Here is a 27,413-nt window from a genome sequence, read left to right as displayed (position 1 = left end):
CCGGTAAAACGCATTTATCAGGAGGTCGATAAGGCAATTTTGCGACCATTATCTATGACGTCATGTGCAGAACTCACGACCTTGGTCGCTAAAAAAAGGGGGCGCGCGATGGATTGATCGTGTGTATTTTTTTCTTAAATGACTTGTTATCGACACGTGGTCGGGGAGTCGTATCAATACCTGACGTTGCACTCCGAACCTGCCGTGTACCTAACCAACACGCGAACGTATACTTTTGTCTTTTGTTGAGCGAGTGCTCCTCCCCACCCCCTTTTTCCTGTGTTACTCCGCTTTGGCGGAAGTAAGCCGTATCGCTGAGGCCTCATCCTTCCAATGGCGACTGCAAACAGGCTGAATAGAAAGCGGGAGCAACCGTGGAGGGGGCCAGAGCTGTGTAACTGAAATTAAATAAATATATCATATTCTCTGTAGCCATAAAGTTAGCGGAAAATTTGTTTCAACTCTCCAAATCACGGCCGTTTCAATGGCCAAAAATCGGAACATTTCGCTCCTTGAGTCGGGTAAGCCGTTGAAGTAAAGCCAGTTGAAAAGCTTAATATTACAACGGTGTCGCTCGTGTTATAATTGATATCCCATTTTCTTTTCCGGCTGTTAAATGTTCTCCCCGTTCATTTCAGAGCTCTATTACTTGATATCGCGTTTTCTCACAACGGGTCCATGTCGGAGAGCGGCTGAGGTGAGCTGGCGTGCTTTGACTCTCACACTGTTGTATTTCAAAATAGTTGGCTAGCCACTTGATAATGAGTTGAGTTGATGGAGACATTCTCATCTGAATCGTGTGTTTTTTAATCCTCTGCAGGTCCTTGCGAACGAGCTGGAGGAATATCAGGTATGTATCCCAGCTGTCTTTGCCTTTAACAGCTAACTAGCTGCTACCCGTTGGTGTTGACTGAGTCCGGGCATAAACTTGTTTCACTCAGTCGACTTTTAATACCCCGTTACTCCTTTGACATCACCCGGTTTTTTTACTAGCTTGATGTGGAGCTGCTGGCGTTTTCTGTTCTGACTTCGCTTTACCAAACTCTCTTTTCGACAGCTCTTACCCGGGAGATTGGACTGGCTTGGAAATGAGCACCCGAGAACATATGAAGATGTGGTAAGCTTTAACTTCGTGTCTGTTGTTATGCACTATCGGCGATTGTTATTGTCTTGTGACGGGGGACCGTGCGGCCACGCTCCGTTCTTGTTTACGGTCTTTGTTCTTTTTTCCTGCTGGGTTACTGTTGGAAATCGTCGACTTGTGGCTTTGCACAAGGTCAAAACTCGCTCTCAGTGGCTACATTTCTTACTGTGAAGTGTTGTGTGGTGCAGAAAAAACGGCATTTAAACATTGAGTTTGATATTATTTAGCCCGACTGTTGTACCGCAGATAGGGTGGGTAGTTTGGCTTCTCTCTTGGTCGAGACGGCTTCACTGGCCAATCAGAAGCCGAGATGCGCTGTCTCTGCGTTAGTTCGCTTTCGAGATGCGCTGTGATTGGTCGATAAAAATAAGCCACGCCTGTGAGAATAGGAGTTCAGAAACCTATCTTTCTCCCTGTTTGTCCATCTGTTTAACATACATTTACTTTATTTACTGGTTATCAGAATTACTGGCTATTCATTTTTAAATGGTTTTATAAGTGGTCTGTTTTCACTGTCATGTCCATACAATGATTTATTTTATGTTATTTGTTTGTTTGCTTGCACTGATAGGTTGCAGCCAACAGACATATTGCACCAAACCACTTGCTACAGATATGTAAGCAGATTGGACCACTTCTTGATAAAGAGGTGCCATCATGTGTCCCAGGTGTTCATTCTCTCCTGGGATCTGGAAAGCAGTCCATGCTTAGGACTGCAAAAGGTGAGCAGTCTTCAAGAACTTTGTGTGTGGTGGACGTTACTCAGAAACATATTTAGATCCCATTATTATAAAGGTTTGGATGGTATACTGGTCTGTATGTACACCATAACTGACAGTGTCTGAGTCAAATAGTACTACTACTCGCAATCAGCAGAATCGTTCTGTGAACTTTTGGTGTTGATTTTCAGACTGTGACAGCGAGAGGTTTAAAGCTTCATCATATGCAGCCCTTCACCGGGGCAGACCACCAGAGAGGCCTTTGAACTGCAAGAAACCTCCACAGCTAGGTAGGCCTGAACTTCCTCTGTATACTTCTCATTGGTGTGAAGTGAAATGGATCAATGATATGCACACATTAATAACTGGCTCAGTGTAAGTTTAATACAGCTCGGGCTGCAATAATTCTTCGAGTAATTTGATAATAAAAAGTTCTTGACACAAATTGTTTGTTTCAATGCTTTGTTTAATACATTGGCTCTGTAGTGCACCATTGTCACCATGGAAATGCAAGAGTTCCACCGGCATTTGTGATGACAAATAGACATGAAATAGAAATATGTTTAGGAGCAGTGAATGAATACAGAGTCTGAAAACATTAAGCCCACACAGTCCCCAGTTTTAAACGAAAAACTGGTAAGAAAACAGCAGCAGTAATGATGATGCTGACATAGTTTAATGTGGAGTCATTACCGAGACGCTGAGCTCAGGTAGAGTGAAAGAAAACGTGTTTCTAGCATCCAAAACAGCAGCGCTGTTCCTGTGATCAACATTAATTCCGTTACTTGGAAAAAGTGAGCAGGACACTTTCCTAAAAGCATCTAAACAACAAACCCCGACTCGAAGAAAAGCAAACTGTAGCTGCTCTATTCGCCACTGTTTTACACAGCGAAAAATCTGCAATAATCCTCCAGAAATTGTATTAAAACATGCAGATGAGCTGATAACTTAGTCTGATAGTGTGTTTAGATTTAAATTATACAGCTTGTTGAAGGCTGACGCTAGCTGCCCTATTTTATATTGAAGCGATACCTGCAGCAAACAGGGGTGAGTCTAAAGTGGGGCATGAGGTTTACTAGATCACATTAATTTCAAGGCTTTTGTAACATTTTTCAGATTGAAGGTGAAATAATATAAAATATTGTGTTCATAAATTGCTTTACAATTTAAAAATTAAAAAAATGCAAGCTTTTTCACAAGCCAATAAAAATGTACGTGGGCCACTAAAACTCTGGACACTGAATAATAATATTTATTATTATTATTTTTATTATTATTATTATTTTTATTATTTTTATTATTATTATTATTATAATAATTATAGAGTAACACCATCTGCATCTACACCATCATAACATCTGTTTTGAGCAGCTCAGAAACTTTCCATCAAAGCACAGTGCAAACTTCAGAATGCTGACATACTCGCTTGTCTTCGTTGCAGCCACCACATTCTTCTTTAAAGGCTTACAGGCACAAACCCACTCTTCGCTTGACTTCACACGCAGAAACACACACATGCACAAAAACTCATAAACATGAAAACACAACAAATCTACCTCATCCAGGAGATAAAACTCTGAAAGAGAGTACTTGAGAGTATTTATATTTTTCAATTAAAGAATGTTTTCTTTAAAAAATTACATTTTAATATGGGACGTAAAAACAATCACAGGGTGTAGATTTTTGTTTTATGACGGATGTTGTGTGTAGTTAAACTTTAAATAATTGGTTTCATTTTTAGAAATTACAATGAGCAGTTTATTTTGAAAGACCTTATTATTGCCCATTAATAAGACTAAAGTATTTCTTATCTGATTACTCGATTAATTGATGATTACTTAATTACTAAAAATAATTGATTGCTGCAGCCCTAAATACAGCATTTAATTTTCTTTTGCTTGACAGGCTTACACCCCGCCACATTGTTTGCCATGATGTAACGAGCTGTTAATCACAAGTCGCCATTTTTAAACGTTTAAGTGGAATTATCATTTTACTCATGCAATTCGGTGCATTTCTGATTGTTCCTGTTTGATCCTGGAGCTGGGCCATCTATTTCTTTTATGCTGTCATAAACAACCTTGTAAATCCCATTCCTTCCTCAGGACAAACAACACACACATCAAAAATACTAGTGAAGTAACTCTTTACCAAGTTACATTTGTATAAATTGTAATCTAAAATCTGTCCTTAAATTTTTAAAGCTCTAAGACCTTAAAGCAAAAAAGAAGGAAAAAAAAAAACCCTTATAGAGAACTTCTTGTTTCTCATAGTTTGTTTCTCCTAGCAACATATAAAAACCAGATGGAGCAGATTTAAGAAAGGAAGTGATTTTGTTCTTGTTTACGAATCAGTTTTGAATTGGGAAATGGAGTTTAATTTCAAGCTGTGTTTGTGTAAATAAAGCCTATGAAACTGAAATGAAAAATGTAACAAAGGAAAGGTGAAAGCTGGTGAGACAAACTGAAACCTGACTTTTATTTGGTGATGTATCTAAAGGCTTATATTTTCCTTTGTGTTCATCACCCTCTGCTTCTGCCTTACTGTATTTGTAGTTTATTTACTACTATTTTTCTGATTGCATGCTGCCAACAGTGAAGGTGCATCGAGGGAGAGAGCTGACCGGAGCGCAACGCTTCAGCTCCATCTGTCCTGTCAGTAACTATGAGCGCATGCGTCTACATAGGCGTATCCTGGGGCATCTGTCTGCAGTGTACTGTATTGCATTTGATCGCACTGGTCTCAGGATCTTTACAGTAAGTTGGAGCTTGTCACTCTTCTCAGAATTAAACACCTACTTTGTAAGAATAATAATCAGCGTTTTTCTGCATGAAAGAGCACTCAGATTGCACCCACTGTACATGCATTGTTAATATTAGAGTGTTAAGTTGCTTGTGCCCACCTTAACTGTGTACCCCAGATTCTTCTTCTCATACAGGTATACTAAAGCATATGCTCTTGTTTTTGTTTTTAAGGGCTCAGATGACTGCTTGGTGAAGATTTGGTCTTCGTTTGATGGAAGGCTTCATTCAACGCTGCGAGGACACTCTGCAGAGATCACAGACTTGGCAGTTAACTATGAGAATACGCTAATTGCTGCAGGAAGCTGTGACAAAACCATCCGTGTGTGGTGCCTTCGTACCTGTGCCCCCGTAGCTGTGCTGCAGGGACACAGTGGATCCATTACCTCCCTTCAGGTAAAGGAGCTTCAGTCTTTATATTATGCTGTTTGTTTTAAACGTGGGTTCATCCAGTGCTTTATTTGAAGACAAAATCCTCAGGGAATCACGGTGTGACTGTATCTTTTGGTTTGGTGTTAGATTCTCTTGTTACACTCTGTGACCTAAACGATTGTTGTCAGAAATAGACCGATTTATGGCTGTGTAGTCACGTCCTGGAACAGAAACTGCAGAGCGTAAGTTGCACCTGGATCGCTCTGGCAGTGCACCAGATTTTGTGCATCAACATTCGTTGCTAGTAGGTTTAGCCCATTCTTTTATCCTTTGTTTTTCTCTCACAGTACTTAATAATTTAAACAGTCCTTTCTCCATGGCCAGAATTTAACATAAGCACAAAATCCATTTTAGTTTCGTCCACCAACAGTTCAGTAAAGTTTATTCAAACAAGATGGCTGTATCTTCAGTGTTGCAAAATGCACTGCTGGCTTTAAATGTTCATTGAAGTTAAATATGAGCATGTGCATGCTTTTCCAAAGTAAATGATAAACTGATTTCATTAATTTCTTTAGATTTTTCTCATGTGTGAATGTTGTGTAGTGGCACTCTAAAATCACACAGTTGTAAATTGTAAATATTAGTGCTGGCCGATTCATGAAGAAAATGTTCTGAGTAAAACACCGGTCATGATCTTTACTTTTCTACAGTTCTCTTGCCACCTTCTTTCTCTATAAAAGCATTTTTTATTTCAGTGAGTTAAGTTTACCTGCCATGCAACTGTTTTTAATGGCACAGAAACTCCCTGGTTGACTGAAATGAAACTGTACAAGTTCTGGTTTTATGTGAAAGATATGTTCCCTCATGGATCATTTGGTCTTCTCTTTACTTCAGCTCCTCTTCACCCCATAGCTATGTGTAGAAACAGTACTGCGTGATACTGGGAACGTATTTACTGTTTAGAGACATTTTCCGTGCTCTGTCGCCTGTTTTTCCTTTCACTTAAAGATGTCCTGAAGCCAGTAAGAGCATTTCTGGTCCAGTCAGTCTGAAAATCATTGTTGGTGCACACCAGAAAATAAAATTTAACCTCGTCCTTCTTAACCGTTGGCTCAAGATCAAGATTTTGTCTTGGCCAGTACAGGGGGAGAAAAGGTTAATATTCACCTTTCTCTGTGAAATGCAGGTTTCGGTCTACATAGACTGACTCACTGGCTGGAGTGGGGTCTGATGGGTGGTTTTTCTTGTGGTTTCAGTTTTCACCGTTTGCCAAGGGCTCCAAACGTTACATGCTGTCCACTGGAACTGATGCTACTGTCTGCTTCTGGCAGTGGGATGCCAACAGCATAAACTTTAGGTGAGTGCTGTATGTTAACTCGTTACCCCTTGAAAGCCTCCCAGGAGTAACCCTCATAGCTCCGCTCTGAACCGAGAGGTTTCTGTAATATTTCAGGCCTGTTTCTAGAACAAAATGACTGGGTGTACGTCAGACAGTAGTGAGGGTGGTCTCTGCCTCTGCGGCTGCTCTTTGGAAAAACGCGGAAACTATATTAATGGTTGTCAAACCACATGCTTATTGAACACTTGATAGAGCATATCACAACTGCCACAAGACGAGAGGCAGGGCACACCCTGGATGGTCGCCAGCCTGTCTCAGGGCTAAGAGACGGGTGTTAATCTGAGTGCGAATGGGTAATTTAGAGTCACCAATTAACCTCAAAATGTTGGTGGCAAATATTCTGTCAAAGCACTCATCCCAAATCAGATGCGTAATCCATTGATGAAATACTGTTGAACACAGTTCAGCTGGAGCAGTAAACTAAGACTGCTAAAGAAGAAAAAAATAAAACTATTATAAATGTATTAAAGTACAAAACAGTTTAGTTTCTGTGTGTGTGTCGCTTCCACCGAGGCACAAACAATGCTAAGCTGTGCAAAGCCTTGTACATAGGAGTGGGAATAGTCATCCATTAGAAATTATTATTCTAATGGAAATTAGCAGTAGGGCCTAAGGCGTAACTGGAAAACAAGTCACATTGGGCTTAAAAGGTTTTTAACTCCCAGTGTTGGCTGCTGGTGTATTGCCATTACGTCATCCTTTATACTGGTGTCTGCCTTGTCTTAAAGAAGCTCAGATAGAAAGCATATAAATAAGAAAATTTGTTTCTTTGATTATTTCTTTTTAACAATGCTTCTTGGCAATAAATCTTATACCACTGGGAACGTTGATTATTTCCTTTTAAGTGGTGCCACATTTTTGGGTTGAACAGCAGAGTTGAGTAGGTGGGTTGCGCTCATGAATAACTTGTCAGATGTTTTCTGCCAATGCTAAACAGCTTATTCTTGTTTTGAACTTCTGGTAACACAGGTGCTGCCAATCAGGTGTCTGATTGGCAGCACCTGTGAGCAGGGACCCTGCTACAGCAGTCGGTTGGTGTCTGCTCCAGATATGCTACATTTCACTAATCTGGAAACTTCAAGCTGGTGTTCCACAAACCAAGATGCAGCATTATTTGGAGTACCTAGTACCATCTCCAAGTTGAAGGGCAATTTACATATAATGGGTGATGTCAGAGAACATGTGGAGGAATGGTGTGTTCAGCGATGAATTGAGATTCTGCCTGCGGCAGGTGGATCGTTTGTGGGGTCAAAGTGTGGAGAGGATGTGGAGAATGCAATTGCTGATTGCAGCAACGATAGGTTAACAGCTTTTGGTGAAGGCAGTGTGATGATGTGGGGCGGCATCTCCCTCACCGGGGCTTGTCATCATTGGAGGCAATCTCGGTGCAGATAAGATAAGTTTCTGCATGCAGCGGCAATCCCACATCTGCGCTTTTTAGGACCAAACTATCCTCCAAGGTGATGCTCGCCCCACACATTGGGATTTATTGCAGACTAACAGAATTTTTGAGTAGATGGAAATGCTTGCCCTTAGTCCTGACCTCAATCCCACTGAAGATTTTTGGTATCATTTTGGGTGTGCTGTTCATACCAGAGTGACCAACACAACCACACTGGTTGATGTGCAACAATTGCTGGTTGAAGAATGAGATCCCACAGCACTGTGTGACCAAGTTGGTGATTAGTATGAGAAAGTGGTGCCAGGTTGTTGTACCTGTCACCTTCCACATGCTACAGGGGTCCCTGTTTGTTAAATAAATAAATAGTTAAATTTCCAATATATCTTGTTTCTTCAGACTTCAATCATGTAATACAGTAAACAACACCAAACAATAGTCAACAGCAGAATAAGCTGTTTGGCCTTGATGCTCAACCCACAAATGCAACATTAAAGGGGAAATAAGCAGGCTTTCCAGTGGTGTAAGATTTATGAGAGGAGGCATTGTTACAACAAAGATATTACCCACCACACACAGATCTCCTTCTGTTTTTGTGCTAAGTTTAGTTGTATTCTAAACCTTGAACGCCTGTTTAACTGACATGCAAGTATGTTGTTGTCTCTTATCTGACCAAAACAATGGCAGCGTGACATCCGACCCGGCTGTAATCTCGTCTGTCATCCAAAATGTTGAGATGCTGGTTGGTTTAGATGTAAGTTTTACTGTCAGTTTATGTTGAAGGACAGGGCAAAAGGTAGACATGAAATATAAAAACGAAAACATCATTTCTTTAGCGTCTGCTCCGAATTCAGTCACGTGTTCTATTTTGGATGAAATCAGTGATGTTTTCTTCTTCACTTCCAGCGATCGACCGCACAAATTTACAGAGCGGCCAAGGCCAGGTGTTCAGACCGTGTGCTCCTCATTCAGTCCAGGTAACTAGACATTTATATGTTGAGTCCCTTTTCCTGCCATTTCTCCACTGTCTCCTCCACCATCCCGTAAACAAAGTCTAGAGCCAAAGCAATCAATAAAGAGCTGCTAGTTTTTAATGACCTCTGTGCTACTTCATGTGTCTAACTAAAGAATTATTTAGTTATTTTATTGTTGTAATTTTAATGGTTGTCTGGAACAGGTCTCTTGTGAATGAGACATTGAGTCTCCATGGGACTACCTGTATAAATAAAGGTTAAATAAAATAAATTAAGTGCAACACGCCATTTCACGTTACCAACTTTTTTCCAGGTGGGATGTTTTTAGCAACAGGAAGTACTGATGATGTCATCCGAATATATTACTTGGGAAGTGGGAGCCCAGAAAAGATATCAGAGCTCCATGAGCACACGGTAAGCATCATCTGAAGAGCAAAACTTTATCCTTACAAAGGTTTTATTGGCAGAACTTTGAGCTGCAAATGCAAATTTGATGTAAGAATTTGTTGTTCTTCTCCTTTTGATCCTGATGATCCTTTTACATGTCTCTGGTTTCTAGGACAAAGTTGATAGCATCCAATTTTGCCACTCAGGTGAAAGGTATGATAAAAGCTCATTCTATTATTATTTAAAAATTATATCAAGTATTGCAGTATTCAGAGTACACGTTTAACTGAGTGGGATGGTGTGTAAAGTGATGGTGCCTGGTGTTTGTCGCTGTCCCGTGCCAGGTTTGTGAGTGGAAGTCGAGATGGAACAGCACGGATCTGGAAGCTCCACCAGCGGCAGCAGTGGAGGTGCATCCTGCTGAACATGTCTGCCACTATTCCAGGGTGAGTCTTTGCTCTTGTGAACCAGCGCGGACGAAAGTGGGTCTCATCTTGGTGAAGATGCCTTCTTGATTTTGGTTCTGTGATAGCACAGAATGAGCTAGATTCTCATTTGGAATAAAAAGTGCCCGATTTGCTGAACGAAAAGGAAGCGTTTGCTGCCTAAGCTGCTCGGAGGAGCTGTCGGAGCATGTCCAAGTAAACCAGGTGCTGACGGCAGCTGAGGAAGCCGTTTGCTCAAATACTTATTTGTTCAGTTGTCGGCTTGTATTGGCTCGGTCATCTGTTTGGAAAGCGAGTCGCCAACAAAGGTTTTCTTTATGTATATAATTATACATACCACTGAAAGAACTTGTTTGCTGAGGGGTAATACTGATTGATGTATTTTTTTTGTAATTACAGGGTTGTTTTATGAATAAGTTTGTCTGGTTCAGTTGTATTGTGTCCCCAGGATTAGGCTTTGTGTTGTCTTAGGTTGTGTATAGCTTCACTTCCTTACTATAGGCTAGTTATTCCTGGAGAGTAACCAGTGGAAATGGAAGACAGATCTTATGTGTTTGTTTTTATCTGCCAGTTAACGCATGTTCAGTATCAAACTGGGGAGGCTTTCAAACATTCAGGCTGTGTTTCGCTGTACATACCGGTATGTATATAATTTAAAGCACAGTTCTTGCACTGGCAAAAAATTAGCTGCGTAAAATCAAAGTCCGCCTAAAAGAAGCCACTTTTCAACACTTTCAGGCGCCTATTTATGGATTTATTTTAAAGCGTTAAAATGAACTTTTAATTTCAGCAGTCACTAGAAGAAAGAAAGCCGCATGCATTGAATTACCAGTAAATGCAGGATGTGGGTTGGCATTGTTTTATTAAAATAAGCAAGGACTTACCTGAATGAGACTCATACCTCTAGGTATACATGGTGTTCTCGGTTTGCCAGCAGAGCATTTCTCTGGACAGATTGTTCCGTGCTAAACTAGGTCTGCTTCCAAAATTCAGTCTCTATTCTGTAGCTCATGCAGAATTTATATGTATATGAAAACATGAGCATATATTTAAAATGTACAGCTCCTGTTTACCAAGGTGTTCGATGCCGTGTAAAATGTAAATAAAGACAGAATTCAGGCAAGTTCCCTGTGCCGTGTACTCTCCTTTAGTGTCATGAGCGCTGGGGTCAGAGCTCTGCTTTGCGTGTTTGGTTTTTATCTTGCACTTGCAAATGCCGCAACAAACCTGTGTGCACTGATGACATTTCTCAGAAGTGTTCCCTCGTTCCTTCTGTACACAGGATCTCCGGATTCTCTGAATCTTCTAACGATAGCTGAATAAATCCTCTAGTGCTTCTCATCATAAAACTGCAGTGTGTTAATTTTAAATCAAACCGTTTGCCCACATAATGGTGAGGCATAACACTACTCAATTCTGCAAAATTAACTCATCACACTTTTTTTCCCAGGCTTTTGTTGCCTCTGTCAATAACGGTTGTTTTCAGTTTAAAAACTCAATGTGATGTTTGTGCTATTTTCAGTTAAATTTGGGGGTTGGGGGGCGGTCAAATGATTTCCAGGTAATTGCATTCATCTCAAACACATTTGCTTAACAAGTGAACGCTCCCCAGCTTTAATTCCGGGAGGAGACACAAATCCCTTTGGTGTTGTGCCGGGAAGGGCATCCGGAGTAAAGTCTGCCAAATCAAACATGCGGAGCTACCCGCTGTGGCAACCCCGTGTGAATAAGGGAGCAGCTGAAAGTAGCATATTTATATTCATCTTTTTTTTTTTCTTTTTTTAAAAAAAATATCTCTGCATGTGTTTTTCAAATATCTTTTAAAAACATTCTGTTTATCATCCAGCCTTTTTGTCTTGGAAATGACTACAAACCTCTCATGTGCCAAAGCCTGCCTTTCACAAGAATTTAGTGATAATAATCTGGTACTTTGTGTTAGAATTAAAATCTGGATTTCTGTGATTACAGTGTCATCATGACATGTGTCAAAGGGACTTTATAGATTCGTTTCCATATTACTTTTTTAGTATTATGAATAATTTGTTATTTGATGTTCGTTTGTTATTTTTCTCTCTCAGTGTTGAGCCAATGAGTGAAGAGGAAAGCTACTTCAAACCCAAAGTCACCATGGTAGCGTGGGATCGCCATGACAATACAGTCATCACGGCTGTTAACAACCATCTCCTCAAAGTGTGGAACTCCTACACAGGACAGCTGCTACATATCCTTAAAGTAATTGTGCTGCGTTCTGCTGCAGAGCTCATATTAATACTGACTATGATGTAACTGCCACAGATTCTCATTTTAAACCAGAGATCAACTCGAGTGTGCTTGTTTTTCAGGGCCACGAGGCAGAGGTTTTTGTCCTCGAACCTCACCCTTTTGACCCCAGGATCATCCTGTCTGCTGGCCACGATGGGAACGTGTTCATATGGGACCTGCTGCGAGGCACAAACACACAGCATTACTTCAACATGGTACGCTCACACAGCACTGCTTGAAGTTGGCTTTTATAGGATGGTGCACAGCGGAAAGTTGTTAACCCCGGCGGGATGGAGCGATAACATGATGCGCTCAGAGTGTGATTCATTCGCTATAACACTTAATTGTGAGGGACTGAAGGAACAGTGTAGTTGTTTTGGCCAAGGTGCATCTCTGCACACAGTAAGAGGCAAGTGAGCCAGATTCTTTCCTCCTTTACATCCTATAACAGCGGGAGAGCACTGACTCACACATGTGACAACGAATGATCTATGACTGCTGGGCAGATGTGGTTATAATGTTTTTATTCTGATGGACACTAAATTAGGGCAGTAGCATGCTTATGATTAAAAGCAGTGTGCATAAAGTTAACCCTGAAAGCAGGATTTCTTCTATTTGGATACATTTTATTTATTTATTTATTTATTTTTTTGTGGTATTTTTTGTGCAAAGTGAGAAGGAAATACAACATCATTAGTCTTTCCCAGTTACTGTGAGAGAAGGATTTGTGCTGTTGTTAAAAATTCTCATTTTCTGACAAGTTTCTTCTATTTTGTGGTTTTTCATCCAGATTGAAGGCCAGGGTCACGGAGCTGTTTTTGACTGCAAATTCACTCCCGATGGTCAGCGTTTCGCCTGCACGGACTCCCATGGCCATCTGCTCATCTTTGGCTTCGGCAGTTCCAAGCCCTATGAAAAGGCAAGAAGAAGTGTTGCACTTTGGATATCGAGAAAATGGTTGAAATTTTACATTTTGTGAGCAAAGTGAAGACATTTACTTATTTCCTGCTTCTCCTGATCTCCACGCAGCTTCCAGATCAGGTGTTCTTCCACACAGACTACAGACCGCTGATCCGGGATGCCAACGGCTTTGTGCTGGACGAACAGACACAGCAGGCTCCCCATCTTATGCCACCACCGTTTTTAGTGGATGTGGATGGAAACCCTCACCCCCCACGGTAGACGTCACCTTGTTTTCATTATGCAGCATTACAGTCTTCGTTTATTGCCCAAAAGTTCAGATGTTTGAATGTTAAATCAGAGGTTCTGATTGCCTGAGAGCAGCATGACAAAGTTAAAATGGTTTTCCCTCGACTATCTTTGAATTCGACATTTTTCCTTGATTTTTAGGTACCAGCGACTTGTTCCAGGGCGGGAGAACATTGCTGCAGAGCACCTGGTACCTCAGCTGGGATATGTAGCCACCAGTAAGACCATAATTCTGCTGCAATTAGTCCATTACCTTAATGGAAGATTATATACTTTTAAATGTCACAGACCCATTTTCACTGTTTTATTGTCTCGATTTAAGACCATCTGAACTGTATTTACAGCTAAACATATCAAACTTGATGGTGTTTGACATGTATCACATCTTCAGGTGATGGTGAGGTGGTAGAGCAGGTCATCAGCCAGCAGACTGCAGAACCCGAGGAGGTTGCAGTCAGACGCAGCAGCCTTCTGGACGAGGCCATCCGACAGCTTCAAGAGCAACAAGACAGACAGAACCAGCCTGAGACGGGAGCAGTACCCGAAGGGCCAGCCGAGGCCCAAGGCTCTGTGTTGGCTCCAGCACCAAGCACACCGCGAAGAGGTATCAGTACACCATCACTGCTGCACTGGATTGGTTTTAGTAGACCTTAGAATTTCTCAGAATATCCAGAAAGACTTAAAGTATTTGCTGACAGTGAGTATTTTTCACTTCAGTGTCCGTGAACGACCGAGCAGATGTGCAGTCACCCCCTAATGTGGGTCTTCGCCGCAGTGGACAAGTGGAGGGCGTACGACAGATGCACCAGAACGCTCCTCGCAGCCAGATGGCCACTGAGAGAGACCTGCAGGCCTGGAGACGCAGGGTGGTGGTACCCGAACTTCCACACAGCAGCTACAGGTACAATATGTGCCAAGATGTGTCATTGTTTATGGGAAAGATTTTTATAGTTTATAAATAAATGGAAACCAATTTTAAAAGATTTGGAATCTATTGCAGATGTAGTGAATGTTGTTGATCGTCCAATAACAACGACGTGTGGGATGTTTTGATGTAGAGTGAAGAGTCACTTCTTGTAGTAGGTATGTTGGCTGTAAGTCAGATGGGCAGGTTAAAGATTAGTATAGTTTGACAACAGGTAAACCAGGGAAAGGTAAGGGCAGATAACGAGCATCTCAGAAATGGCAATTCCTGTAGGTTTTTCAATCCCAGTAGTATTTTTTGCTAATCAACTGTATAAACGGGGACAGCATGATGGGGCTTGCAGCTTACTGGGCTTAAAAAGATTTGGTGCCACGGCCTCCTTACAAGACGCCACAGGGCACCTTCGGAGATCCTGAGTGGATTGTATCTGTTTTGCTTCATGCTGGATAAAGATGTTCATAATGTTCTGGCTATGCAGATTTATTCAGTAGATTCCAATGTGTAATTAATTTGGGTCAATAATGAAAAAAATACATTTTTGTGTTAATCAGGTCTGTCGATTCAGAAAACCTAACAGGTTTACTCAGTCCTTTGGTCTGAAATATATAGATTGCTAACGAAGGGCCAGTTCCTCGTGGGAAGCACTGGGAATGACATGAACAGAAAGTCATGTCTAAACTTGGTCATCAGTGAGGTTTTCTAGCATTTTTCTGGGTGCTTATTTTGACGTGAATTATATTTTTCAGGGACCAGGAGGACGTTCGAGTAGCCAGAGGAGACGAGGAGGTGGTTCAGTACAATGTAAAGAAGAGGCGCATTATGTACAGCAGCTGTCGAGTAGGTTTCCTGTTTTTCCACCCAGTGAAGAAGGTTTTAAATTTTCACAGCATTTAGTAAACTTTTACCAATTTGCAAGGGAATGCTGCAGTTTAAAAAAAAAAAAGTGCTAAAGGATCGAAGAACAAAAGGCACGCTATATATTGAGTGTCCTTTTGAAACGGTTAACTAAGTGATGAAAGTTGTTTGGTTTTTTCATATCTATTTTAGTACAGCTTTATTTTCACCGATGCTGAATCATTCCCATCTGTCCCCCCAGGATGATTCAGACGATGAGCCTTCCACCGCGAAGCGAGCGCACAGCCGTGGAGATGCATTGGAATACATCGACGAATCGTGTGAAGAGGGAGAGGAGACGGCAAGTTCGGAGATGCACTCAGAGGTGATGCACTCTCCTCTTGATGAAAGCGCTCTTTACAAGTCCCCCCCCCTCTTAATTGTGTGTAATTTTTTTTTTTCTTTTTCATCTCTCCAGGACAATGAGCTGGATGGTAGTGACCTGGATTCCTCCAATGATGAGGAAGAGTGGAAAACTGACAGCTCAAGGTGAATATACTTTATAGATCAGGGTCAAAGGGCATTATTTTCCCCATCAGTCACTTTTCAGAGAAACAGGCTTTTCCCTGGTAACCAAACATTTCCTGTATCAAAAAAATATCTAAAGTAGCAATATTTGTGTAATTAAGTGTGTAGCTTTTTGTGGTAATCACACCTGCTTTTGATTGGACAGCCATACATCCAGCGAATACTCTGACTGGACGGCAGACGCTGGTATAAATCTGCAGCCCTCAACTCCACTGTCATCACGGAAACGAGTAAGGCGCAGACTCAGCAGCTCTGAAGAGGAGGAGGAAGAGAACGAGGAAGAGGAGGAAAAGCAGCAAAGTGATGAGGAGGAAAGACCTAAAAAGAAAGGCAAAGAGAAGGCAAAGAAGGCAAAGAACAAGTTTCCTCGGGTAAGGTTCCTTAATCCTCATTTATCTTTTTCTCTTTGTGAATCTGATTAATAACTGCTTAGACAGAATGACGAGTGTGAAATATTTGAAAATATCTCATATTAACTTGTTTAATGTTTTACATGTTGGTGCTTCAATCAGCGTCCAAAGCCCAGACCATCCATTAACAGGGAAGTGTCCAATGAGTTCAGACCATCACCGTGGATCACTGATGTCATTCCCAGGAAGTCTCCTTTTGTTCCCCAAATGGGTGATGAGGTAAGAGGGTCATCAGCCTAATGCCTAATTGGAAAAGAAAAATCATACTCTCTCATTTATGAGATTGCAGTAGCCGACATTTCTGCTTAGTGCTGTTTATTTGAACAATTCTGCAATAAATTTGTTTAAGCTTTAACCCTGGATAAGGTCAAATGCCTTCATCACCACAAAACAACCAGTCAAGTTTATTTTTAAACTTTTTTTTATCAACAAACCAATACTTGTACTTAGTAAGTATACTTCATTTTATTGCAGCAATATTTAATAGTAAGCACACGGTGTGGAAGGAAATGAAGACTGTTTGGGGCATGAAATGTATAGTGGCTAAATTAAATGTAGTCTTGGGTTTTGGCTGAACACCATAAATAGGTCTTCTAGCCTAAAAGTACAAGATTGCGATTTGGTCTGGCAGAGCTAAATCCTTCAAGGTTTTTTGTCTTTTGGGGGTTTTTTTTCCTTAAATTAAAAGGACAAGTACATTTACTTCTTGTGGTTTTAGTTGGCAGCCTTATACTTGTAGTCATAGTTGTAAAATCAAGAAATGATGCTCATGTCAACCCAGAGGGGTAGACTGAGGGAGGTTCAACCCAGCCAGGCTTTGTGTAAGCTGGCTCCACAAAACCTTAAACCCTAACCTGATACGGCCGTCATCATTCTCTTCTTTTTTTTCTTTTTTTTTTGTGTACACTCTCATATAAAGGATGTTGCACATGTCACATGACTCTCGTGGACAGAGTGATCCTATGGAGTGCCACCTGCTCCGATCGGGAACGTCATCAGATGATGATAATACAATGGTGCTTAAAATCTAGTCTAAAATATAACAATAAAATGCAACACTGTTGCAAATAAGACAAGATTAATGCTACAGAAAATTGTTATTTTGGTCATTTATGGCCCGAGAACAGTTAAATAAGCATTTTGATTTAGTTAATTATTTCATTGCAGATTGTGCTCTCAGTACTGCTGCTTATTTCTAATGTAAAAAGCAGTGTAAAAGAGACTTTCCAGCTTTATTCCATACTTGGAATTAAGTATAAAGCAAGTATACATTTTCTGCATCACCAAACGCATACAGGCACTTTCCAGAGACAGTGTCATGCACTGCTTTAACTTTAACGTTGGTAAGGTTCACCTTAACAAGTGGCAAAGTTGCACCCCCTGAAAACATGATTGCATGAGACACATGTAACACTTGCACAAAATGCTGGATGTAGCAAAAATGCTACAAATGAAGTCATCTATCCAAATCGATTTAATTTAAGTTTTCTTTCTAATTTCTTTATTTAGCAGTTATTTCATATTCAGGCTGTACAGGGTTTATACACCTATGTACAAACATTCCCTCTAACCATCTGCACGATTTGTCTTTCAGGTGATCTACTTTCGGCAGGGACACGAGGCCTACGTTGAAGCTGTAAGTCGGAGTGAGCTGTACGACATCAATTTAGAAAAGCAGCCCTGGAAGAGAATGGAGCTCCGGGTAAGACGAGGAACAAACAAAATAAAGATCATAAAAATTTCCCAGTTGATGAGTTCGGAGGAATACATAAAATGCTAATTCCTGCTTAAGTTCTCCAGTCTGCATGTGTCGGTTACTATTTTCAGTGGTAATATGTAACTGCGGATTAAGTAGGAATCCTGCTGTGTGTTTTTGTAGGACCAAGAGTTTGTGAAGATCACTGGAATCAAATATGAAGTTTGCCCGCCAACACTTTGCTGCCTGAAGCTGACGCTCATTGACCACGGCACCGGCAAAATCACAGACAAGTCATTTTCTATCAAGTAAGCAGCTCGGTCCATTGGTGACATTCCTCTCTACGATAAAGCACATCAAGTGTCTGTGCTCTTCTTAATCACATTACCACCCGCTCGTTGGGTCAGTATTTGAATTTGACACATCATGAAGGAAAAGAAAATGTGTGAAATGTAAAAATACTGTCCACATAATTTTGATGATCCTGGTCTTTTTTGGAAAGGCTTTTCTTACTGTAGTATTTGTTAGTGTTTCCAGCATCAGCTTCACCACCAAGTCTTGAAGGGATTTTTGTACCTTCTTGTCAAAGTGACAGTTTTTCCTCTTTCTTGTGTCCCTGCAGATATCACGACATGCCAGATGTGATTGATTTCTTGGTGCTGAGGCAGTGTTATGATGAGGCGCTTCGAAGAAACTGGCAACCAAGTAAGCAAAGCCAAAACTGCCTGTTAGAAATGTCCTCTGCTGATCTGTTTAATGCGTTCTGCAGGGATATATAGACAGACTAAGAAGTTTGAGAAGATTTATTGCTGGTTGATGTTTTTCTTTCTTTCCCTGCATTGCTATTTTGGTGATGTGAGAGGGGGAAAGGTGTTGTTGTTCACATACATGCTGTTTCCAATGATTCATCCGTGCAGTCACCCTCACAGATGGGTGCCAGGCTTCCTTCTTTTTTTCTCTCCCTCAAACACCTGAGTTTGATCGTATTCTCCTTGTCACAGACGACAGGTTTCGCTCGGTGATAGATGATGCCTGGTGGTTTGGGACCATCATCTGCCAGGAGCCCTACCAGCCACAGTACCCAGACAGTCTCTTCCAGTGCTTCAAAGTCAAGTAAGAAACACACACTTTGTGGGGACAAAGTAAAATTCTTCAGATATTTTAACTATCAAAAGCTGGATATTGTAGATGCTGCCAGACAGCAGTGAGTGATGTGAAATTTCTAAGGGACTATACTGGGGTTGATTGAGACAGCATTAGAGGTGATGAGGCATAAATAAATTGATATAAATCTTCCTATAGTATTCAGTGGTTCAGCCGGGCTTTGTCCAGCATTGTTTGGTTGGTTGCTAACAGCCTTCTTGTGTTTCTACCAGGTGGGATAATGGTGAAACTGAGAAACTCAGTCCTTGGGATGTGGAACCTATTCAGGATGATGGTACTAAAGGCTGTTTACTAGCTTACTGTGGTTTAGTAATGGAGTACATTTCGCAGAGTTTGGTTAATAGGTGTCAGGGTGTATTGAAAGGGTTTGTCTTTGTTGTGCAGCCCCACAGCCGGACACAGAGGGAGGTGGTATACCTGTGACCGCAGAGGAGATGAGGGAGCTGATGTACAAGCCTCTGCCAGGCGAGTGGGGTGAGAGGAGTAGGGATGAGGAGTGTGAACGACTCATCGCTAGCATCGATCAGCTCATCACTGTCGGTGTGTATGCATAAATGGATGTTCTTTGTCTTCCAGTTTGATTTCACCCACGTATTCTCTCCTTCATGTTTACTGACATGTTGTCGTCGTTGTCATTTGCTCACATCTGCCTGATCTTTACACTCGTTCTTTCCGTGTTTGTGTCACAGAGATTGCAGCTCCGTTCTCTGGTCCCGTGGACTTGGTCCAGTATCCCAGCTACTGCACCGTGATCGCCTATCCCACAGATCTGGGCACCATCAGACTGCGGCTCATTAACAGATTCTACAGGTCAGTTTCTACCAATCTTCTCCTCAACTTTTGGCCCAGATTTGTCCTTAAAACGTGTTCATGAAATGCAAAGAAGTGAGAAGTGGTGTGTAATGTTGCGTTTCATTTGCTCCGCTTTGGTAATCCACAGACGCCTCTCAGCATTAATTTGGGATGCCAGGTATATTGCACATAACGCCCGCACTTTCAATGAGCCAAGGAGCAAGATTGCCCACTCTGCAAAAATCATCACCAACGTCCTCCAGAAATTTGTCAAGTATGTGTTTCTGGACTTGTTTGTTCGTAGACCTTGTGATGATGCACGAACTGTAAGCGCAGAATTTCTAATTGTATTTCTTGCTGACACATTTTCTCACTTTCTCAGTAATCCAAGCTGCACAGATATCATGGAGATCTACAATGAAGTGGAAGAAATGGATGATGACGATGAGGTAAGTCTGAACCATTTAACAAGTAGTCTTTGTAGTTGGTGGGTTTGTTTTTGTTTTTTCATGTACTGCTGCAAAAAAGTTTGTTAAAAGTAAATAATTTTTAAAAGAAATTCAAAAGAATCTTTTAAAAATTCAACCAAAAGTTGGTATGACTGTCCTTTGCAATTAAAACACCAGAACTCGCACCCTGAGTTTAATTTCAAGTAAAACTGTACTTAGTGTTTTTATAATATGAGCACTCGAAGCACTTCTTGCTACAAGTCTCATTTATCCAATAATGCTTTTTTTTCTGTACCTATGAACCTATTTTAACATTTGCACACTCCAAAAAACTAGGATTTGGTATTTTTGCTAAAGATATTTTGACATGCAGACCAGAGTATTTAGGGAACCCGCTCTGCCTCCTGAGCCACAGCCAGCCCACTCTGTTTTAGTGCAGTTTATTCATACAGATACACTGTATGAATAAACACTGTTGTGCACACCAAAACATACCGAGACCCTCTGTAGGAGGTGATCTTGATGCAGTTCCAGACCTCCAGATCAGGTCATTTATTGTGAGGTTGTGATGGAGTCTCAGTTTGACCCTACTAGCTGGTGTATACTGGAAATAAATGGCTTCCCATAAGCTTTGCATCCTAAGATAAAGCAGAGTAGCAGATGTGCAGGGGACAGTTTTGCCTGACACATAGGAGTGCAGCACCTTCTCTCTGTATTTCCATTTATTACTCCCACCCTAGATGTATCTGGCCAATAAGCAGACTCAGTCATCTCGTGTGGTTTGTAGTGATGCAGTTTGAATCACTTGGAGTTTTAACTGTATGAAAAGAAATTAAATCACAGGAGGAAGTGTGATTCATGAACTCATCAGCTGATTCAGACCAGCGTAAACAAACTGTAGATGTGAAAAACGCCTTGAGGTACAAGGTGTCTGGCAGCTATCAGAGTATGTGATCCCTGTGTAACGTGTCTGATCCTAAACAGTGTTCCTCGTGACTCTGGCTGGAAGTTTGAGGTTGTCATTAAAGGGAATTTCGAAGGCTTCCCCAATGAAAAGGAATCTAAAACAACAAACATGCTGGAAGCAACTCGCTTGTAGAACATCTGCCAGCTGTTCGCTTGTGGAAATTTCAGGATCTGGTTGCCTAGGGGATCCTGTAATGCATTTACCTAACAGGTCATATGTCAATCAGCAGTATCCTTCACTCTCACTGGTAGTCTCTTCAGTCGCGCAACTGAAAGTTTATCACTAGTGGTTATTTGAGCTGTAGTCGCTTTCATTCCTGTGATCGTGGTGAACGTCGCTGTGAATCTGTGATCCCGTTGTGTGAAAATGTAATTGTCATTGCAGTTGTCTGATTAAAGGTCACAGTCAAATAATTCAAATGTGATTGCTGACTACAGGAAGAAGACACCGAAGCGCCAGGAACATCTGCTGGACACAGACTGCGTCAGGTAGATGCATTGGATGGGTGATCGGCATACCTGTAAAAACTGTTTGACATTTCAAGATTACAAAAAACAAAAAAAAACTGACAAGGGGATGATGAAACACTCTTTACATTCATTTGAATAAAAACTAACAAAAGGGGGGATTTGTTAGGTTGTGCCTCATGTCATTGAGTTGTTTCTCCCTGATATTTGCAGCGCTCTGTAGAAGTGCTGCCAGACAGAGATGCCTGGAAGGAACAGTGCAAGAGTCTGCTCAACTACATATTGGAGTGTGAGGACTCGGAGCCGTTCAGGCAACCTGTGGATCCTCAGAACTATCCAGTATGTTATCACGGCACACTACAGGCCACGCTATGAGCAGATGCTGTTTTCAGTTGTGCGTTGAAGTCCCTTTGTTTTGTGCTTGCCCAGGACTACCACGACATCATTGACACACCCATGGACTTTGGCACGGTGAAAAGGACCCTGGAGGAAGATCGCTATGAAAACCCCACAGAGCTGTGCAAAGACACACGCTTAATATTTGCCAATGCTAAAGCTTACACACCCAACAAACGCTCCAAGGTAGGGAGGGGATGTTCACATTCTCTGAGCTTATTAGCGATTTTACATTTTGGCTCGCCCGCTCAATCTTCTTTTGCTCTGTTTTCAGATTTACAGCATGACCTTACGGCTCTCTGCCTTCTTTGAGGAGCGAATCAGAACAATCATATCAGAGTACAAAACCGCTGTCAAAAGCAGCAATAGGCTCCGCCGCAGTCAGAGGTTTCGCAAGAAGATACTGCAGCAACAGCAGGACCACCCCGACACCAGGTCTGAGTGCTGCAGCTCGCCTGAAACGTTTCACTTTTCATTTGCACGTTATCGGTCTGAGTTGAAGAGTTTCTTTCCCCCCTTTTTTTTTTTTCCCCCCCCAGTCAAAAGAAGGCTGCAGTCAAAACTCAGGAAAAAGTGGAGTCCGTGTCAGTGACCAAAACTACCTCAGCCAAAGTGTCTGTTCCTGAGAGAGCCAGGAGGAGTCGAAGCAGCAGCTCAGGTCACAGCTCCTCAGAGGACGACTCCGGCTCTAAAGGTGCTTCATCAACATCAGGTACAGACATCAGAGCACCCCAGAGGTCATTTGTTACCATCACAATGGATTTTGAGCCATGATGATGATATTTGGATTTAACATTTTTGGGGTTTTTTTAAAATTTTTCCCCAAAGAGTTTCTTCTGGTTTTAAGACCTCAAAGAGGATCATTTTGATCCCTTGGCCTTTTAAAAATAAAATAAAACCCCATCTCTTATTTTAGGGCTTTGATAAAATGTGTTTATTCATCATATTCTTGGTGTTTGCTTAATTAAAGGAGTAAATTAAATATAAAATAAATTTTTTTTTAAAGAATTTTGATGTTTGTGGGATAAAAGGGGGGGCGGGGAATTTTATGACCACTAGATGTTACAGTCGCTGATACGGGACTGTAACATCTAGTCCTTTTTACTGAAACTGCCGAGGACGTTAATTAGACCCCATAGAAACATTTGATTTACGTTAATGAAAAACGATTGTTTTCCACACATTTTGATATGAGGGCTGTTGTAGCATAAGAGATGGCGTCGTTGCCTTTGCTGCTGTTGCTGCAGGATGGGTCGGGCTTTGATAGTGTTTAGGTTTTGTGATCTGTACACCATCCACTGCAGGATAAAACTATACTTTGTGATGGTCCTCAACACGCCATGCTAGCATGACTCACTTCCACCCCTAAGTGTTGGTCATCGATGCACCTTGAGACCAGTATTGTGCAATGATGCAATATAAAACTGGGCCTAGTCTAGTGCCCGTTTCTTTAAATTTAAATGCACTGTTACTACTATAATAAACTAATTAAATTCTTATTTATTTGTTTAAATCTCAGAGTCTGACAGTGAGAGCGAGGTGAGTGACTCGGAGGAGGAGAATCATCAACGTAGACATAAAGCAAGAGTAACAAGAAGGAACCGTGCGAAGCAGAGGAAAAAAGGTTAGGACTGAAGTATTTATCCATAAATGTTTCACTCTTATATTTTATTTGTTTATTGAAAATTACATTACAATTGTGCCCCTTGGGGCGACTGTTGTTGTGATTAGATGCTACATAAACAAAATGTAATTGAATAAAATATCCTTGGATATATTGTTGCTAGTTGCTGAGAGTGACAGTGAAGAAGAGGAAGAAGATGATGAAGAGGAGGAGGAATTTGACAGTGAGGGTGAAGAGGGAGAGGATGGAGAGGCGTCGTCCACTTCAGATCGTCGCTATCCCAGCAGGAGTACACGGCGGACCAGAAACAGCGCTGCTGGGGACAGAAAACGTGCAGGTAACACAAGTTCACTGCCTTCAGTCTCCGACCCCGTGAGATACAAAAACCCAGCGCCAAGTGTGCTCACAGACCTTTGTGAACGGCTTGTTTTCAGAGTGCAGAGCGGAGATGAACGGTCACAGCAGCAGGTCGTCTCGCAGGGAGAGGCGTCCCCGCTGCGACTCTGACAGGGCCACGTCTCAAGGCTCCGACAGGGAGGAAGTGACAGTTCGCGGGTCGCTAAAAAGAAAGACTGCTCGGGCAGCTGTGAATAAGATGAAGCTCCTTGAAGCGTCTGATGAAGACTACCAGGAGGAGGAGGAGAAGCCGAGGAGGAGCAGCAGCCGCCTTCGCCACACTGTCCGGGTCAGCAAACGCACGGCGGTGCTCAAGAGCAGCTCAGAATCGGACGAAGAGTCAGCAGCAGGTATTAATTACTCTTTAAAAGTCTTTTAATATTATTCAGACAAAGATTTTTACTCGGTTATGTTCTCTTCCTTCATCTTTTAGCTTCCCAAAATACAAAGGAATCAGGAAGTGAGTTTAAGGATGAGGAGGATGCCAATGACAGCGATACCTCATCGTTCTCCCAGAGTAAGCAGAATGGAAACACAAAGAACTCCAAACAAGCTGCCAAGATTAAGAAAAATGGTGAGAAATGTCCTCATCAGTCGCATTTTTAGACTGTGCTAATGCTGCCGTGGAAGTTGCCCTAAACAGCTCGATGTTTTATTCCTTCCCGACAGGTACTTTGTCCCGTGTGAATGGACACAGTGCAAAACATCACACACCCAAGAGCAACTCTGAGCAGGAGGAAACTTCCGGAGAGAGCTCTGGAGAAACGGAGGAGGAGGAACAGCAGCCACCTGTGTCTCAGAAACCGTCAAGGAGCACGGCAGCTGCCCCAGTGAGAAAAAGTAGGAGTACAAGCGAGGAGGAAGAGGAGACGAAAGACATCCGCCCCCTCAGCACACGACACAAACCTCCCGTAAGCTCAGACGAAGAGGACAAACGGCCACACCAAAATGGAAGAAATGTGGAGGAAGCAGTTCACAAAGACCCGAAGAAAAAAAGCAAAGTTTCTCCGTCAAAAAGCCAAGACAAACAAAAATCTGCCTCAGCTCATAAACTGGATGGTGCGGAATCAGATGAACTCTGTGATTCTCCAAAGAGATCCAGCCCACGCAAGAAAAGGCTGAAAAAAGGTGACGAGCAGGATGCGGAAAGCAAACGCTCCAGCGATGAGTCCGACTTTGAAACGAGGACGAAAAGGCTGACGAGGAACAGGAGCATATGCAAACGGCCTCGCGGCGACTCCTCGGCTTCGCAGAGCTCGGAGCAAGAGTACAAACCCAAGAGGAAGTCAAGGAGGAAACGCTCCACTGGCTCCTCGGACCAGGAGTCGGATAATTCGGAAAATGCGCCGAAAAGGCGGCTGAGCCTCCGAGCCCTGCCGAAAAAGAAATACATCAGTGACAACTCATTCTCTGAGGAAGACTCTGCTTCTGCGAAGCCGGGCAGGCAGAGAACTGGCAACAGAACAGCGAGAGAATCTAGAGAAGACGGTTATAACACAAGAGTGTCTAACAGGACTTCCCCGAGTGAAACCAGGAATTGTGTGTCTTCCAAGAGAAAATGTATTTACACCTCAGACTCTGATGACGGGGATGAGGACAGAGAGAAAGAGCCAGTATCCAAGAGCAACAAAAACAGCAAGTCAGGCCCCTCAAAGTGCGCCAAAAAGGACGCCAAGCGTGGTAACGGCAATGAGCAGGACACCTCTTCCCACTCTGATTCTAGTGAGGAGGAAGAGGAGAAGGAAGAGGAGGACGAGGAACATCTTGGCCGTTCGACAAGGGGAAAGGAAAGCGCGAGGCAGCCCAAACGCAAACGAAAAGAAAGCTACAGCAGCAGCAAACACAGCTCGGACTCAGAAAGCGAGCAGTCGTCTTCAGCCTCTGAAAACTCTTTTGCCAGCTCAGGGTCCCACAGCAGTCCAAAGAGATGCCGCACACGGTCGGGGATCGGCGAAAGGACTGCCAGTCGCCAGCTTAGGCAGCGCCCCCAGAGGTCCGCCTCGGAAGAGAAGGACAGCGACGAGTCGTACAGCAAACCGCGGAGGAAGACACGGGTGAACACCCGAAACCGTGGGAAACGGACGGTTAAGTACAACGACAGCGAATGAAGGACATAGCTGCTGGAGGTTACAGGCTTTAGAGGGAAGACGAAGCCGGACGTTAACTGGAGAGCTTAAGACACTTGATTGGTCACCTTACGGTAGTAGCACTGGAGTCCTCGAGAGAAAAATGCTGTGAATCTTTCATTCAGGGATATTTATATTTTCTATGAAAAAAGATTAAAGGAAAATAAAAAAACAAAACAACAAAAAACATGTTTATAGATGTAATACAAACTCAAGCATTTGAACTGCTGGTTTTCACAAGGATGAAGAGCAAAACATCACTTCCCATACTGCGTGTGGTGATTTTTGCCAGCAAAAGGTTTGGCAGAGGCTATTCTGGGGAATCTTGTCAGCTTGGGTGCTAATCTAATATACCTCTGTTTAATCAAGCATACTGCTGGCTTGCACTAAGATACACTGTAATGAGGTATTTCATACACTAGTTTTGCATTAGAAACTCAGGGGTCAACTAAGTTTACTGTAGTCTCAGACATGCAGTTTTTTGTTTTTTTTGTTTTATTTTGTCTCTTTTGAGCTAAGGTAAGGACAAGAAGCAATTCCAGGTTGGCAGATGTCCAAGCACATTTACTGGGACAAAAACTAATCCAAGTTTAGACTTTTTGACTACAGCACTCCTTTGTAAATCCATATACTTAATGCTTGACTGTATTGTGAGTTGATATGAGCCAAATGAACTTCTTCTCCCCTTACATTTCTTCTTTTTTTGTTTCTATTAGGTTTGTGTTGTATTCTAGTGAATAGGTGTAAATATGTGATTAAGAAATTGCCTGAACTTCTTGGTGATCGTTCAGTGGCAAAGAGTTTATTTAAATTTGAGCTATTTCCATTTTTCTTTCTTTTTTTTCTTTTTTCTTTTTTTTTTATACACATTAACTGCATTGTCATGCCATATGTCACAAATTGGTACTTTTTTTTTTTTTTTTTTTTTTTTTTTTGCCAAGTACAAGTAACCAAAAGTACTTAATGCAAATTAATGTGATTTCTCATATTGGGAAGACTTTTTATTGTTGTTCTGTGTTACCTTCTTTCAGTTTTTCTTTTTTTTTTTTTTTTTTTTTTTTTTTTTTTGTTTGTGTGTGTGTGTGTGAGTGTGTGTGTGTTTGCCTTACAGTATGATTTTGTTTTTGTTTATGGGGAGGTTTCTGAATACAGTCGCTTTATGACATTTTGCTTAATGTTTTTTTCGTACTACACCTTTAATAAACAGATTTCACAGGAAGACTATTAATGCAATTTGTTCATGGAGTACAATGAATGACTTATTCTTCCTCTTAATAAAGGCATCATTTCAAGGTGTAATCTGTCTTGGACTGGGTCTTACCCGTTGATTTCATTAAGATGCTCCATCTCTTTGCACTTCCTGTGCAAACAGATGAACTTCTAGGAGTAGTTCAGGCTGTTTAAAGAACATTTAAAGCTGCTCTTTGGATGTTGGCTGCCTTTCGTTTTGATGATCCCACACTGCTT

At 41.8% G+C, this 27,413-nt stretch overlaps 1 protein-coding gene across 1 annotated transcript; it reads left to right on the top strand.

The window, feature by feature from the left end:
• Positions 1-86: 86 nt before the first annotated feature.
• Positions 87-26,852, top strand: brwd1 (bromodomain and WD repeat domain containing 1). The gene is made up of 44 exons (XM_005927341.3): positions 87-521; positions 639-697; positions 821-850; positions 1,058-1,117; positions 1,716-1,866; positions 2,055-2,153; positions 4,459-4,619; positions 4,839-5,060; positions 6,293-6,393; positions 8,741-8,811; positions 9,122-9,222; positions 9,368-9,408; positions 9,540-9,641; positions 11,720-11,873; positions 11,984-12,118; positions 12,694-12,822; positions 12,933-13,081; positions 13,254-13,330; positions 13,504-13,716; positions 13,830-14,013; positions 14,784-14,874; positions 15,134-15,256; positions 15,350-15,420; positions 15,605-15,830; positions 15,972-16,088; positions 17,464-17,571; positions 17,749-17,873; positions 18,188-18,270; positions 18,567-18,678; positions 18,942-19,003; positions 19,114-19,269; positions 19,419-19,539; positions 19,670-19,795; positions 19,904-19,970; positions 21,375-21,425; positions 21,618-21,743; positions 21,834-21,986; positions 22,075-22,235; positions 22,340-22,512; positions 23,320-23,424; positions 23,588-23,761; positions 23,859-24,170; positions 24,254-24,394; positions 24,490-26,852. The coding sequence occupies exons 1-44, from the start codon at positions 485-487 to the stop codon at positions 25,926-25,928; spliced, it is 6,699 nt and encodes a 2,232-aa protein (XP_005927403.1). The 5' UTR covers positions 87-484; the 3' UTR covers positions 25,929-26,852.
• The last annotated feature ends 561 nt before the right edge of the window (positions 26,853-27,413 follow it).

The sequence above is a fragment of the Haplochromis burtoni genome, unplaced genomic scaffold (genome assembly GCF_018398535.1).
Source record: "Haplochromis burtoni strain Fernald_Lab_line unplaced genomic scaffold, NCSU_Asbu1 Contig_88, whole genome shotgun sequence".
Lineage (NCBI taxonomy): Eukaryota > Metazoa > Chordata > Actinopteri > Cichliformes > Cichlidae > Haplochromis > Haplochromis burtoni.
This window is presented reverse-complemented; position numbering and strand designations above follow the sequence as displayed.

Bases quoted from the DNA above. Each gene is read 5' to 3' on its own strand.
- brwd1 (XM_005927341.3), top strand. From the start codon at position 485: ATGGCCAAAAATCGGAACATTTCGCTCCTTGAGTCGG. The intron at 11,874-11,983 runs GTAATTGTGCTG...CTTGTTTTTCAG, and splicing joins AGCTGCTACATATCCTTAAA to GGCCACGAGGCAGAGGTTTT. The intron at 17,874-18,187 runs GTAAGCAGCTCG...GTGTCCCTGCAG, and splicing joins GACAAGTCATTTTCTATCAA to ATATCACGACATGCCAGATG.